The sequence below is a fragment of the Papio anubis genome, chromosome 17 (assembly GCF_008728515.1).
Source record: "Papio anubis isolate 15944 chromosome 17, Panubis1.0, whole genome shotgun sequence".
Classification (NCBI taxonomy): domain Eukaryota; kingdom Metazoa; phylum Chordata; class Mammalia; order Primates; family Cercopithecidae; genus Papio; species Papio anubis.
The window spans coordinates 29,605,826-29,621,874 of NC_044992.1; the positions used below are offsets into that span (position 1 = coordinate 29,605,826).

Here is a 16,049-nt window from a genome sequence, read left to right on the forward strand (position 1 = left end):
CTTTCAAATATTTTTGATAAATGTATAAAATTGATTGCTTTAAAGGTATCTTATTTTTCCACAGAAAGAGTATTGTTATTGAGGGGAGGTAGATTCTTGGCCAAGAACTAGGTATCAAATAAATCATAGACTTTTATTTTATTTTTTTCTTGTGAGAAGACTTAAAATCTATTAGCAGTTTTCAAGTACACAATCTATTGTTATGAGCCATAGTCACCATGATGTACGCTTATAGTTATTTAAAATAATAAAATTATACTGCTAATATTATGAAAAGGACATAAAGAAATTGTCTACATTGCTTATATAAGAGACCTTAGTGTGCTGTAAAGTATATAACAGCTTAGGCAAATATAACTGCTATATCATAAATGTTAGATAATATTCTATTAATCATAAACAATGAATATTAAATTAACAGCACTTTTGCTTGCCTAAAACATAGGGCTGAAGGAGGTGATTTTAACAGCTTAGATCTTTTGGAATATCTATCCAAAACTGAAATTTGAAGTAGTTCTTTTCTGTTTTTTTAATGGTTTATTGCCTTGCATCAAACATTTAATACCATTCCCTTTACCTTTGAACTGTACACGGAGTAGGTAATTAATAAGTGTTTATTAGTATTAGTAAGTAGCATTTGTTTATTAGTAATTTATTAATCCTAATAAATGGTTATTTGTATTAATCAACACTTATTGATTAGTTTTATATTTTTATCAATTTCATGAATTAATTAATTTAAAGAGGCAGGGTCTTGCTCTGTCACCCAGGCTGGAATGCAGTGGTGCCATCACAGCTCACTGAAACCTCAACCTCCTGGGTTCAAGCAATCCTTTTGCCTCAGCCTCCTGAGTAGCTGGGACTGCAGGTGTGCACCACCATGTCCAGCAAATTTTAAATTTTTTGTAGAGATGGGGTCTCCCTTTGTTGCCCAGGCTAGTCTCAAACTCTTGGGCTCTAATGATCCTACCACCTTGGCCCCACAAAGTGCTGGTATTATAGGCATGAGCCACTGTACCAAGCCTTGATTAATTAGTTTGTAATATTGTTTTTAGAAGTAGGGAAATCTCATTATTTCTCTATTTTGTCCTTTACATTTCTTCTCATTCTTCAAAACTATAAGTGGAATTTTTCAAAATTAAAACACTGCTACCAGAAAAAAACATTGGTATGAAGTTGCCTTTTAAGCATATTCACTGCCATATTATGCTCTGCAAAGTGAAAAAGGTTTACTAGAGCTTGCAAATTGTTGGCGTTCTGGTGAGTTTCAACGTACAGATGTGTTTTGATCAGCTCACAGGGTGTTAATGTTTTTTAATTTGACAATATTAAAAAATCAGGAGATTGAAATCAAAATATGGATTTCTGCTAGCTCTTAAAAGTAGGACTATAATGACAACATTAGTTTTACATTCTCGTTGTTAAAAGTTAGCTAGGCTCTTTCCCTAAGTGGCCTGAGGTAATCTGTGAAAATGGTTCGCTATTCACTTGACCCGGAGAACCCCACGAAGTCATGCAAATCAGGAGGTTCCAATCTTCGTGTTCACTTTAAGAACACTCGTGAAACTACCCAGGCCATCAAGGGTATGCATATTCGAAAAGTCACGAAGTATCTGAAAGATGTCACTTTACAGAAACAGTGTGTACCATTCCGACGTTACAATGGTTGGGTTGGCAGGTGTGCCCAGGCCAAGCAGTGGGGCTGGACACAAGGTCAGTGACCCAAAAAGGGTGCTGAGGCCGGGCGTGGTGGCTCACGCCTGTAATCCCAGCACTTTGGGAGGCCGAGATGGGCGGATCACGAGGTCAGGAGATCGAGACCATCCTGGCTAACACGGTGAAACCCCGTCTCTACTAAAAATACAAAAAACTAGCCGGGCGAGGTGGCAGGCGCCTGTAGTCCCAGCTACTCGGGAGGCTGAGGCAGGAGAATGGCGTAAACTCAGGCGGCGGAGCTTGCAGTGAGCTGAGATCCGGCCACTGCACTCCAGCTTGGGCGACAGAGCGAGACTCCGTCTCAAAAAAAAAAAAAAAAAAAATTAGCCAGGCGCAGTGGTGGGCGCCTGTAGTCCCAGCTATATGGGAGGCTGAGGCAGGAGAATGATGTGAACCTGGGAGGCGGAGCTTACAGTGAGCCAAGATCGCGCCACTGCACTGCAGCCTGGGCAACAGAGCGAGACTCCGTCTCAAAAAAAAAAAAAAAGAGTGCTGAATTGTTGCTGCACATGCTTAAAAACGCAGAGAGTAATGCTGAACTTAAGGGTTTAGATGTAGATTCTCTGGTCATCGAGCATATCCAAGTGAACAAAGCACCTAAGATGCGCCAACAGATCTACAGAGCTCATGGTCGGATTAACCCATGAATGAGCTCTCCCTGCCACTTTGAGATGATCCTTACTGAAAAGGAATAGATTGTTCCTAAACCAGAAGAAGAGGTTGCCCAGAAGAAAAAGATATCCCAGAAGAAACTGAAGAAACAAAAACTTATGGCACGGGAGTAAATTCAGCATTAAAATAAATGTAATTAAAAGGGGGAAAAAAAAAGTTACCTAGTTTTTCCTGGGCACAGTGGCTCACACTTGTAATCCCAGCATTTTGGGAGCCTGAGGCGGGCAGATCACGTAAGGTCAGGAGTTTGAGACCAACCTGGCCAACATGGTGAAACCCTGTCTCTACTAAAAATACAAAAATTAGCCAGGTGTGGTGGCGAGTGCCTGTAATCTCAGCTACTCAGGAAGCTGAGGCAGGAGAATCACTTGAACCCAGGCAGCTGAGGTTGCAGTGAGCCAAGATCGCGCCATTGCACTCCAGCCTGGGCAACAAGAGCAAAACTCCGTCTCAAACAACAACAACAAACAGCTAGTTTTGTGTGGCTGCTTCTTTTAGATGGTACATAAACTTTGTAGTTAACACAACTCCTATTCAGTCTGCCTCACTCATTTATGTTCCCAGACTGGCCTCTGTTGGCATTTAGGTTTAAGTTCTGATTTGGCAGACCACTGTGTATTTTTTTCAGGGAATGTCATATGACCCAATCCAGAAGACTTGTTCCTTATTTTCGACCAGCTCTGTACATTTGTCTACAGTACAAAACTAACTAGCTTAATTTTTAGCATGTCAAAAATACGTTGTCTACAATAAGTCTCCTTCTTGACACTATGCCAAAAGTTCATTCTTCAGCTTAGAGCTTTCTTTGTTTCTTATTTCTTCATTACATTAGGTGTATATCTTCAGCTTGGGGTTTGGACTCTTGTTTGCCAGAATGCCCCAACTCATATATTCCAGTATAGTCCAGTATAATTTCCCTTGGGTCATAATCTAAATACCATGAGAACAGGACTGTGTCTTGTTACTGCTATATCCCCTGAACATAGTAAGCATTCAGTAAATGTTGGTTGAATGGATTAGCCACTCGTTCCCATCCTTATACCTCTGCTTCAATCATACCATTCCCTGAACTCAACCTGTATTTTCGTGGTTTTTTTTTTTTTTTTTTTGAGACGGAGTCTTGCTCTGTTGCCCAGGCTGGAGTGCAGTGGCACAATCTCAGCTCACTGCAACCTCCGCCTCCTGGGTTCAAGTGATTCTCCTGCCTCAGCCTCCTGAGTAACTGGGATTACAGGCACATGCCACCATGCCCGGCTAATTTTGTCAACCTGTATTTTCTTCTCTCTGCTTTTTTGTTTTTGCTATTTCCTCTGTTCATTCATTTATACTTTTTTTTTTTTTTTTCTTCTGACATGGAGTGCCCACCACCACACTCAGCTAGTTTTTGTATTCGTAGTAGAGACAGGTTTCACCATGTTGGCCAGGCGGGTCTCGAACTCCTGACCTCAAGTGATCTGCCTGCATCGGGCTCCCAAAGTGCTGGGATTACAGATGTGAGCCACTGTGCCAGGCCCATTCATTCATTCTATTAAACAAATATTTACTGAGTATCTACTATCTACAGGTTCTGGCAATACAGTGAGGTCCAAAATAGAATCTCTGTCCTCATGAAACTTTACAATCCAGAGGGTGTAAGACAATTGGCAGTTAAAATACAATGTAGTAAGGATGGTGATAGTCAGATTATTTAAGGGCATCATAGGATCATACAGATGAGTCAACTAACTCAGTCTGGAGGGGGTCTGGGAAGGTTTCCCAGAAGACAGTGACATCTAGATTGATAATTGAAGTTTGTAGAAGTAAGTCAAGTCAAAGGAGGACAGAGGTGGGCAACAGAATAATATTTTAGGCTGATGGAATGCCTGGACCACCTGGAAGATGATTCCTGTCACAGTTATAATTGTCAGCTATACTTTTAGCCTATGTCAGATTTCACATTTTTCATGAAACTGTAGGGAGGTGAATTTCTCCCTTCTTACAACCTCTCCAGAACTTTGCTTAAGTATTGTCACTGGCATTGATGATATTCCACCATGTGTTTTGAAAGTGATTATTGTATTTATATTCTTTCTTCCTTACAGTCATAATATGTGTCTTATTAGTATAAACTACATAATTAGTATTTGTTTAAGTAAATACCTGTCCCGTGCAGGATAGACACTGGACATAAATATACAGAAAAGCCCCATAGTATTTGAAATTCTACTAAAATTGAATCACTTTGCACTTAACTGGGAAGTAATAAAAGTAATGAGCAAATCATTGCATAGATATCCAAAATGCAGTTTAAAAAAACACTCCCACTTTCCTGATATATGACTGCACCCAGAGAGTTGCTTCACTGTGTGGAAATCTTTAAATTAAGCCCTTGGGAAAATTCATTGAACTGTATACTTAAAATAAGTATATTTTACTGTATGTAAATTATACATAAATAAGGTTTAAGGATAGGGAGAATTAATGCCCTAATTCTTGTTAGCCAACAATGAATTAATGGAATAAGGGAAACTTAACTAAGTAAAAACTGAGGGTGGTTTGCATATAATTTGTTGTAATTTGTTCTGTACTCATTATAATGAAATGTATCTGATTAGCTGATGCTCTTATGGTAATATCAGTTAGAATTCAAACGTTTACTGACTTTTTGCGAATTTTTCTCTGTGGAATGCACATGAATGAGCACACTTAACATGTGTACCCTTATTTGTTTTTGGAACTGTCTCTCTCCCTTCCCTCTCAGGATTCCGAAGGAATGAAACAGTTCTTTTCTTTTTGGTGGGGGGACGAAGTCTCGCTCAGTTGCCCAGGCTGGAGTGCAGTGGTGCAATCTCGGCTCACTGCAAGCTCCATCTCCCGGGTTCAAGCCATTCTCCTGCCTCAGCCTCCCGAGTAGCTGGGACGACAGACGCCTGCCACCACGCTTGGCTAATTTTTTGTGTTTTTAGTAGAGATGGGGTTTCACCATGTTAGCCAGGATGGTTTCAATCTCCCGACCTGTCTTGGCCTCCCAAATCCGCCTGTGTTGGCCTCCTAAAGTGTTAGGATTATAGGCGTGAGCCACCGCGCCTGGCCAAACAGTTCTTTAAAATGATTGAAAAACATTAAAGTGTTTGTTGCTGAAACAGATTGGCTTCTGTTCTTCTCCCAGAAACATGGTGGTGGCTTTGAAGGAGCTGTCTATTCGGGGTGACTTTCGAACTACAGTTGAATACCTGATCAAATTGTTAGAGACTGAAAGCTTTCAGATGAACAGAATTGATACTGGCTGGCTGGACAGACTGATAGCAGAAAAAGTACAGGTGTGTATTTCTCTACTTGCACAAACAGCTGCTGGGATTGGGTTTTTATAAACTTGGGTGCTCAATCCCTGTCACTAAATGAAATTTATTTGATTCTAATGTAAATGGTTCTTGATCTACCTGGAAAAATCTAGGAGTCAGTGTAATTTTAGCACTCTGATGATTCCTGTGCTAGTGTAACACAGTCATTTTATGTTCTAGCATTGCTTCCTGACGTATATTTGAAGAGAGGCATGCAGAGATTGAATTTCTTTGTTTTTCTTCATTTAATGTTAAATCTGGTCCATAGTTGCCAACTTCTGTATCTACCAGATGCTGAAGAGAGAGGCCTCATTTAAATCAAGAGTTATCAGTTATTCCTTAATTCCTGGGGCTATGCTAAATTATCCAAGATTTTGTATAAAATCGTTAGATTCATATAATTTGTCTGGAGGTCCAAAGTTTGGCTATAAACTGTTTTTCTTTGAGATTATCAGTAGCCAAATCGTTGTGTCTTTAAATTTATTTCTGTCAGAAGCCTATTTTTGAGCTACTCATTGATTGGCTCAGTGGAAGTCTTAGGGAGAGAAGAAGAAATTTTTCATTTCTCTTCAAATGGTCCCTCTAATCAAATTCTAAACGTGAATGTGTTCATTTTTATCTAAAAAATCAATTGGGCAGTGAGAATGGAGATTTTCATTGCTAGCTGTTTCATCACAACAAATGTGAACCTGATTTCATTTGAGAGTCTGTGGTGCCAAGTGACCATGCATTTGATCTGCCCTCTTTTTCCTCCTTTCAGGCTGAGCGACCTGACACCATGTTGGGGGTTGTATGTGGGGCCCTCCACGTGGCAGACGTGAGCCTGCGGAATAGCGTCTCTAACTTCCTTCACTCCTTAGAAAGGTAGGCTTTGTTTCTTGTAGGCTACACAAACTAACCAATGGTCCTGAGTACAGGGACTGAAGCTCAAAGACCCATTTCTTCTTCTGTCTGTTCCTGGCAGCTTATGAGTGTTACTTGTTATTCATGGACCATGGTGGCAAGAAAGAGAGGGGATGTTGACGTTTATGGCAAATTATTTGGGGAGTCTAACTGCAGATTCTAGACATTAACTTATACCACAGTTAGAACAGGTTGCTTCTTTAAAAACTGGAATCCATCTGCATTAGATATTCTGTCCTGTATAAGTATCAAATCTCTCCAAACCCTGGTGATAAAAATCTGGTATTTCTGCCCAGCACTGAACCATAAATATTTCGTGTATTACCTGTACCACCTTTCAGAAGTAAATAATTAAGGCTGATATTCAGGATGACCTCATGAGTCTTTCAAGTAGGGAGTGAGACATCTATGGGGCTAAACTAATTTCTAATGCTGATTCAGGAGACTAAGCTCTGCCTTTGAGTCCCCAGAGGAATGCTCCAAGTGGCTAATCATTTTAAAGCACTTTAATCACAGGCACTTTTATTTCCTTCTGTGTTGTTAGACTTATATCAATTCCCTTTTGAGGTATCTGAAAGAAAGAAAAGAAACAAAATTTAAAAATTGAACTGAGATTTCAAGCCCTATGATAAGTATCTTTCACTTTGTTACTCTCATGTAGTAAAACCTTCAGCAGCTTGGCATTTCTCTTCTGTATCAAATCTAAATCCCTTGGTGTGACTTTCAACTCCCTGTATTCATTGGCCCCTTTTTACCAGTCCAGTCTTATTTATTTCTGTTCTGCAACATATAATTTCTAACCTAGTTAAATAGTTTTCTTATTCGTGTGCAATTATGTCAAATGCATTTTCCTCTACAAGCCCTCCCCCTTTTTAAATGCTTTTGTTTTTAACTTATTTTATTTTTATTTATTTATTTATTTATTTATTTATTTATTTATTTTTTGAGACAGAGTCTTGCTCTGTCCCCCAGGCTGGAGTGCAGTGGCGTGATCTCGGCTCACTGCAAGCTCTGCCTCCCAGGTTCACGCCATTCTCCTGCCTCAGCCTCTCGAGTAGCTGGGCCTACAGGCACCCGCCACCACGCCCTGCTAATTTTTTTTGTATTTTTAGTAGAGACGGGGTTTCACCGTGTTAGCCAGGATGGTCTCGATCTCCTGACCTTGTGATCCGCCCGCCTTAGCCTCCCAAAGTGCTGGGATTACAGGTGTGAGCCACTGTACCCAGCCTTTAACTTATTTTAAAAACTTGTGTTTTGAAATAATTTTAGGTTTTTAAGAGTTACATAAATAATACAAATAATTTCTATATATTCTTTGCTCAGATTCACCAATTAACTCACAACTTACCACACTTGCTTTATCACTCTTTCTCTACTATTAGCAAAAGTTTTTCTTGACAGTGTTTCTCTCCTTGGTAATTTTCTCCCTCTCCCTTCCACCCACGCTACTGCCCCCCTTACCTACCTTTTTTTTCCTTTGAGACAGAATCTCACTCTGTCGCCAGGCTGGAGTGCAGTGGTGCAATCTCGGCTCACTGCAACCTCTGCCTCCCGGGTTCAAGCAATTCTCCTGCCTCAGCCTCCTGAGTAGCTGGGACTACAGGCACGCACCACCATGCCCAGCTAATTTTTGTATTTTTAGTAGAGAAGGGGTTTCGCCATATTGGCCAGGATGGTCTTGAACTCTTGACATCATGATCCGACCCTGGTCTCCCAAAGTGTTGGGATTACAGGCGTGAGCCACTGCTCCTGGCTTTTTTTTTTTTTTTTAAGACAAAGTCTTGCTCTATCGCCCAGGCTAGGGTGCAGTGGCACGATCTCGGCTCACCACAACCTCTGCCTCCCAGGTTCAAGCGATTCTCCTGGCTCAGCCTCCCAAGTAGCTGAGGTTATAGGCATGCACCATCATGCCTGGCTAAGTTTTGTATTTTTTAGTACAGATTTGGTTTCACCATATTGGCAAGGCTGATCTTGTACTCCTGACCTCAGGTGATCCATCTACCTCGGCCTCCCAAATGCTGGTATTATGGACGTCAGCTACCGTGCCCAGCCTTTTTTTTTTGTTTTCTTAAGACGGAGTCTCGCTCTGTTGCCCAGGCTGGAGTGCAGTGGTGCGATCTCTGCTCACTGCAAGCTCTGCCTCCCGGGTTCATGCCATTTTCCTGCCTCAGCCTCCTGAGAGCTGGGACTACAGGCACCCACCACCATGCCCAGCTAATTTTTTTGTATTTTTGGTAGAGACGGGGTTTCACCGTGTTAGCCAGGATGGTCTGGATCTCCTGACCTCGTGATCTGCCCGCCTCGGCCTCCCATTGTGCTGGAATTACAGGCGTGAGCCACCGCACCCGGCCTCCTGGTCTTTTTTAAGACTCTTAAATAAAGTTTCAGTTGCTAGGAGTAGATATGCTTATACTAAGTTTTTATAATTTTTTCACGTTTAATCTTTATCTTTTTTTTTTTTTTTTTTTTGAGGTGGAGCCTTGCTCTGTCACCAGGCCAGAGTGCAGTGGCGTGATCTCTGCTCACTGTAACCTCCGCCTCCCGGGTTCAAGCGATTCTCTTGTCTCAGCCACCCCGGTAGCTGGGACTACAGGTGCACTCCACCATGCCCAGCTCATTTTTGTATTTTTAGTAGAGTCGGAGTTTCAACATATTGGCCAGGATGGTCTCCATCTCTTGGCCTCGTGATCAGCCCGCCTTGGCCTCCCAAAGTGCTGGAATTATAGGCGTGAGCCACTGTGTCCAGCGTTAATCTTTATCTTTAAGAACAGTTAACACATTCCTGTGGTTCAAAATTCAAAAGGCACAAAAAAGATAAGCAGTGAAAAGTCTTTCTCTGACCTCTGTTCCTTGGCCACCCAGTTTCCATCCCCTATAGTAAATTCGTATTACCAATTGCTTTTCTAACCTTCCAAAGATATCCTAAACTTACATAAATATATACATGTGTATTAGTCTGTTCTCACACTAATAAAGACATACCCAAGACTGGCTAATTTATAAAGGAAAGAGGTTTGAGTCACAGTTCAGATGGCTAGGGAGACCTCACAATCATGGCGAAAGGCAAAGGAAGAGCAAAGTCATGTCTTTTGTGGTGGCAGCCAAGAGAGAAAATGAGAGCCAAGTGAAAGGGGTTTCCCTTTATAAAATTGTCAGATCTCATGAGACTTATTCACTCCCACGAGAACAGTATGGGGAAACTGCCCCCATGATTTAAGTATCTCCCACCGGGTCCCTCGCATAACACATGAGAATTATGGGAGCTACAGTTCAAGATGAGATTTGAATGGGAACACAGCCAAACCATATCAACATGTGGTACTTGTTTCTTCCCACCTCCTGGTTTTTAAAAACTCATATGGTAGCATACTGTGAAACTGTTCTTTACCTTGCTTTTTTAACTCAACAGTATATTTTTTTAAAGTGTTTTTTAGTTCACATCTTCTTAATATCTGTATGTTTTGTTCCACATGCGAAGACATGCGCAGCATCACTAATCATTAAGTAAATAAAGTCAAAACCATGATGAGATATCACCTCACACCCATTAGGATGCCCACTGTCAAAAAACAGAAAACAGCAAGTATTGGCAAGTACATAGAGAAATTGGAACACTTGTGCACTCTTGATGGGAATGTAAAATGATGCAGCCGCTATTGAAAAATGGTATTGCAATTACTGAAAAAATTAAAAATAGAATTACCATATGATCTGGTAATACCACTTCTGGGTATTCTGAAAGAATTGAAAGCAGGGTCTGAAAGATACTTGCACAGCCACATTCATAGGAGGATTATTTACAGTAACTAAAAGATGGAAACAACTCAGATGTTGGTTGATGGATGACTGGATAAACAAAATGTGGGATATACATACAATAGAATATTATTCAGCCTTAAAGAGGAAGGAAATTCTGACACATGCTGAAACATAGGTGGATCTTAAGGACATTAGGGTAAGTGAATTAAGCCTGCCACAAAAAGACAAATACTATATGGTTTTACTTATATGCGGTATCAAGAGTAGTCAGACTCATAGAACCAGAAAGTAGAATGATGGTTACCAGGGACTAGGGGGAGGGGGAAATTGGGAGTTGTTAATGGGTGTAGAGTTTCATTTTTGCCAGATGAAAAAGTCCTGCAGATTGGTTGCAGAACAGTGTTAATATCCCCAACACTATAGAAATGTGCATTTTGTAATGGTTAAGATGGCCAATTTAATGTAATGTGTATTTTACCCTAATTTTAAAAAAATCCATTATAAGATTCTTTCATAATTGATGTGATCAATTCCTTACAAATGATTATTGAGGTATTTAGGTTGTTTCTAGTTTTTTGTTGTCCTAGGAAATGCTATAATCAATAATCTTTTAGATTCTCTTATTAACTGTTGGAACTTTATAGTAAGTGTCTCTCTTGCTGCTGTTCTTTCAGGGGTCAAGTCCTTCCTGCTCATACACTGCTGAATACAGTAGATGTTGAACTTATCTATGAGGGAGTCAAGTATGTACTTAAGGTATGCAGAACCCCATTGAAGTTTGCCTCTTACTTTTTAAGCTATCTTTCTTTAGGCTGAGAGGCAAGAGAAAAAATTTGATGTAATGCAGGAATGGGGGTGTTAGTGAAATTACAGTCATTATTTGTGTCAGTGTCCTGAAGCAGCATTTGTTGTTGCCAAGAGATAAAGGAGAGACAGGGAACAACCACAGCTGGGAAAAACAACTAAGGTTGCCGTCTTTGCTTACAGCAGGACTGAGTCATGTCCACAGACACTGATGCAAATAGCATCAGTGCCATGAGTTTTTGTCCTCCTGACAGATCTTTCTTACCTGTATTTTTGAAGCATTCAAATTTTGTTTGGAGTTGTACCTGGAAGGGACACACTGATCCTCATTCTCATTCCCTACAGGTGACTCGACAGTCCCCCAACTCCTATGTGGTGATCATGAATGGCTCATGTGTAGAAGTAGATGTACATCGGCTGAGTGACGGTGGACTGCTCTTATCCTATGATGGCAGCAGTTATACTACGTACATGAAGGAGGAAGTGGATAGGTAAATGACTGTTTGAGGTCCATTTGCCGGTCATCCTATTAGCCTTTTCTCTTATAAGTTACTAGTTTTTGGGATTTTTCCCAGGCTTTTTTTGGTACTCGTTTGTAGTTTAAAAAAAAAATAGTACATGTACTTAACAAAAATATCAAGAATATAAAAGTGTTTGTAATTAAAAACATGTCTCCCTACCTTTCCAGTGTATGTGGACAATGAAAAATAAGTTCCCCTTTTTATAAGTAACCATTGTTAAAAGTTTCTTATATATTTGAGTAAAAATTTTATATGCATGTACAAGTTACATTCATGTGCATACTGTTTTTCTTTAAATACATTCACAAATGTGGCCAGGCGTGGTGGCTCACACCTGTAATCCCAGCACTTTGGGAGGCCGAGGCGGGTGGATCACCTGAGTTTGGGAGTTCAAGACCAGCCTGGCCAACATGGTGAAACTCTGTCTCTACTAAAAATACAAAATTAGCCAGACATGGTGGCATATGCCTGTAGTCCCAGCTACTCGGGAGGCTGAGGCAGGAGAATCGAATGAACCTGGGAGGCGGAGGTTTCCGCAGGCCGAGATTGCGTCATTGTACTCCAGCTTGGGCAACAAGAGCAAAACTCCATCTCAAAAAAAAAAAAAAAAAATTCACAAATGTTCAACACCAGTTGTGGTATTATGAGAATGAAATAAATTAATATGCTGAAAATGTGTAGAACATTGTCACAACATAGCTAGTCTTCAAGAAATGTTAGCTATTACATCATCAATATCTTTGTGTTTTTTTAAACTGTGGTACCTGTTATTTTTAATAGCCATGTAGTGTTCCATTATGTGATTATACTATACTTTATTTAATCTAGGAAATTTTTGTTAATTGACATTGTAAACAAAGGGGCAGTGAATGTCATGTGCGTGTGTGTGTGTAATAAAGTTTTCAGGATTTTTTTATTTGAAGGTTGACATTCTCTACCATTCTCCTTTACATCCTGAGGTGCTTTCTTAGCTTACATACTTCCACTTGTCTCCTAGATATCGCATCACAATTGGCAATAAAACCTGTGTGTTTGAGAAGGAAAATGACCCATCAGTGATGCGCTCACCTTCTGCTGGGAAGTTAATCCAGTACATTGTAGAAGATGGAGGTCATGTGTTTGCTGGCCAGTGCTATGCTGAGATTGAGGTCAGTGTGGTGAAAAGACTGTGGGATCATGGGAGGGGAAGGTAGGAAAAGGGTTGGCTGGGATGGACTAGGACCGAAAAGTTACAGAAAGGAGGCTGTGTGCAGTGGCTTGTGCCTGTAATCCCACCCCTTTGGGAGGCTGAGGCAGGAAGATCGCTTGAGGCCAGGAGTTAGAGATTAGCCTGGGCAAGATGATGAGACCCTGTCTCTACGAAAAACTAAAAAATTAGCGGCATACAGTGGCACATACCTGTAGTCCCAGCCACTCTGGCAGCTAAGGTGGGAGGATCCCTTGAGCCCAGGAATTCAAGGCAGCAGTGAATGGTGATTGTACTACTGTACTGGAGTGGTACAATTTGTGGCCTGGGCCACAAATCAAGTCCTTATTTCTAAAAAATTTAAAAAAAAAAAGGTGACAGATTGGAAATAAGAATGAAAAACATCAGTTGGCTTCATTAGAAGTATGAACCTTAAGATTTTTAAAACACATAAAAACACTTTGGCAAATGAGGAATCTCTAGCTCTAAAAATAGATACTAGGCAATAGCACTTATTGAGTGTTAGGTGTCCTAACTGCTGGCTGTCCAGAGGAAATATGTGGAAGTGGGGCACAAAACAGGCAAGTAATGTCATGTGATTAATTTTAAGAGAGCTAAGCATAGAGTGCAGAGGGTCACCTAACCCAAATCAAGCTAAGCTTGTATGGGAAGATATTCTGAAAGAAGAGACATTTGATCTTCGTTTTGAAAGACAGATAGTAATAGAGCAGGTGAAGAAGGGCAGGGAAGAGTGCTTAAAGTTGAAGGAATAGCATGTACAAAGACAGAAGCAAGACAGCACAGTGTATTTAGGGAACTGCAGGTATGTGTCGGTGTGGCTTGAGAATAGACTAAGGATTAATGGGGAGGGACAAGCAAAGATGCTAAAGAAGTAATGTGAGATCTTGAATGTGAGGTTATGAAGGATCTTATAAGCTATACTGGTAAGTTTACATTATCCTGGAGGCAGAGGGTAATCTCTGAAGGATTTAAGTGGAAAAGTAGTATGATGATATTTGGGATCTAGAATGATTGCTTTTCGTGACCTTGTGGGAGGTATATAGCAAGTAGGGAGATCTCTTAAGGTGTCTTTGAAGTACTTTGGGCCAGAAATGAAGAAGGCGTAAACTGAAGAGATGGCAAGAGAGGAAGATTTTTGAGAAAGGTTTAGAAGATATGCCTGGCTGGATTGGTAATTGGTAGGTAAGGGAGAAAGAGGAGTGAAGAATGATCCTTAGGTTTTGGCCTGGATGTCTTAGATTGGATTCACTGGTATGAAGAGATTAAATTGTTCCTCACTTTCTAAGTACAAAACAAGTATAATCACAAATTATGCCAAAATGGTTTTAAAAGTTAGAAATGAGAAATGTCAATAACTGTTGTTTCTAAAGTGAGGTACTGAGAGATTTTCTAATTGCCTGCCTTGATAGTCCCTAGAAGATGGTGGTAAATTCCCATTTTTTCTGGGTCAAATTAGGTGTGGTCCACTTAGATGCTAAGGGAAAAATTTACCTCTTCTTAGCATTCACCTGTGTAAAGAGAGATAAATCTGAGTCTAATTTATTTTTCACTATAGGTGATGAAGATGGTAATGACCTTAACAGCTGTGGAGTCTGGCTGTATCCATTACGTCAAGCGACCTGGAGCAGCTCTTGACCCTGGCTGTGTACTAGCCAGAATGCAACTGGACAACCCCAGCAAGGTTCAGCAGGTGGGTTAGGAAGATGCTCCGAATATTGCTCTCTAAGAGCTAAAGAACTTGGTGGTTTGGAGAGAGGCAAGTGATTTCAGTGCTTGGTTTGCCAGTGTTTTCTTTAGCTTTTTCGCCTATTAATCTTATGCCTTGTATTTGTACCTGTAGTATTATGGAACTAAGAGTTTGCAAGAGTTACTGTAATACTAAGATTCCGTAATTTCCTTATGATGTTTCCTCCATTGACTTCCCTTCTGGTAGCTGGGTATGGTAAAATGATGTCTCCATTTTGAATGATAACTCTTAAGTTGTAGTGGTGTGTTTGTACCTTAGATCAAAAGTAGTAGATGACTTGATCTCTTGTTGGGGTTGATAGGCTGAGCTTCACACAGGTAGTCTGCCACGGATCCAGAGCACGGCACTCAGAGGCGAGAAACTGCATCGAGTGTTCCATTATGTCCTGGATAATCTGGTCAATGTAATGAATGGATACTGCCTTCCAGATCCTTTCTTTAGCAGCAAGGTATGAATCACGTCTCCTGGGGAAGGGGTGTACAAATGGGATACCTATTCTCCGAAATAGTTGCAAGTCTCATAATGATTGTTTAAGAGGGAGGAAAAGAAAGCTGTTTGACCTGGAACTCTTTCACCTTCAGTTGTGGGACTTGAGGTCTTTAAATCCATCCTTGTCATGGACTTCACATTTAATTGTGATTACTCCTTTTTTTTTTTTTCCCTCGAGACTGAGTCTTGCTCTGTTGCCCAGGCTGGAGTGCAATGGCGCAAACTCAGCTCACTGCAACCTCCACCTCCTGGGTTCAAGCAATTCTCCTGCCTCAACCTCCTGAGTAGTGGGGATTACAGGCACACGCCACCAGGCCCGGCTAATTTTTTTCTTTTTTCTTTTTAATAGAGGCAAGGTTTCACCATGTTGGCCACACTGGTCGTGAACTCCTGACTTTGTGATCTGCCCGCCTCAGCCTCCCAAAGTGCTGGGATTATAGGCGTGAGCCACTGTGCCCAGCCGTGATTACACCTTTTTAAACTGGAGAATAGGGGCAATGTTAGATGCTTACATTGCAATTTCAAAGTACTCTATGATAGTTGGCTCACATCTGTAATCCCACCACTTTGGGAGGCTGAGTTGGAAAGATCACTTGAGGCCAGGAGTTTGAGACCAGCCTGACCAACATAGCGAGACCCCATATCTATTGAAAATTATATAAATTTTATATTGAAAAGAAGTAGTATATGATAGTGAATTCAGATATAGTTTACTCTTGAGCAACACAGGTTTGAACTGTGTGGGTCCACTTATATGTGGATTTTTTCAGCCAAACATGGATCAAAATTATAGTATTGATGGAATATGGAGCCCACAACTTTTTCTATACATGGGTTCTGTAGGGCTCAAGTATGTGCACATTTTCATACAAGTGGTGGTTCTGGAACCAATTTCCCACGTATACAGAATG

The 16,049-nt window shown here is 40.7% G+C and overlaps 1 protein-coding gene and 1 pseudogene across 9 annotated transcripts in view; both read left to right on the forward strand.

The window, feature by feature from the left end:
* ACACA (acetyl-CoA carboxylase alpha) overlaps positions 1 to 16,049 on the forward strand; it is a 332,443-nt gene that overhangs the window by 157,702 nt on the left and 158,692 nt on the right. For all 9 annotated transcript variants that reach the window (XM_031657026.1, XM_031657027.1, XM_021928272.2 and 6 more), the window contains 7 exons: positions 5,537 to 5,687; positions 6,469 to 6,572; positions 11,045 to 11,126; positions 11,520 to 11,665; positions 12,693 to 12,843; positions 14,458 to 14,592; positions 14,951 to 15,097. In XM_031657026.1, coding sequence (XP_031512886.1) covers positions 5,537 to 5,687; positions 6,469 to 6,572; positions 11,045 to 11,126; positions 11,520 to 11,665; positions 12,693 to 12,843; positions 14,458 to 14,592; positions 14,951 to 15,097 — 916 coding nt within the window. The remainder of the gene's footprint in view (positions 1 to 5,536; positions 5,688 to 6,468; positions 6,573 to 11,044; positions 11,127 to 11,519; positions 11,666 to 12,692; positions 12,844 to 14,457; positions 14,593 to 14,950; positions 15,098 to 16,049) is intronic.
* Positions 928 to 2,532, forward strand: LOC108582666 (annotated as a pseudogene).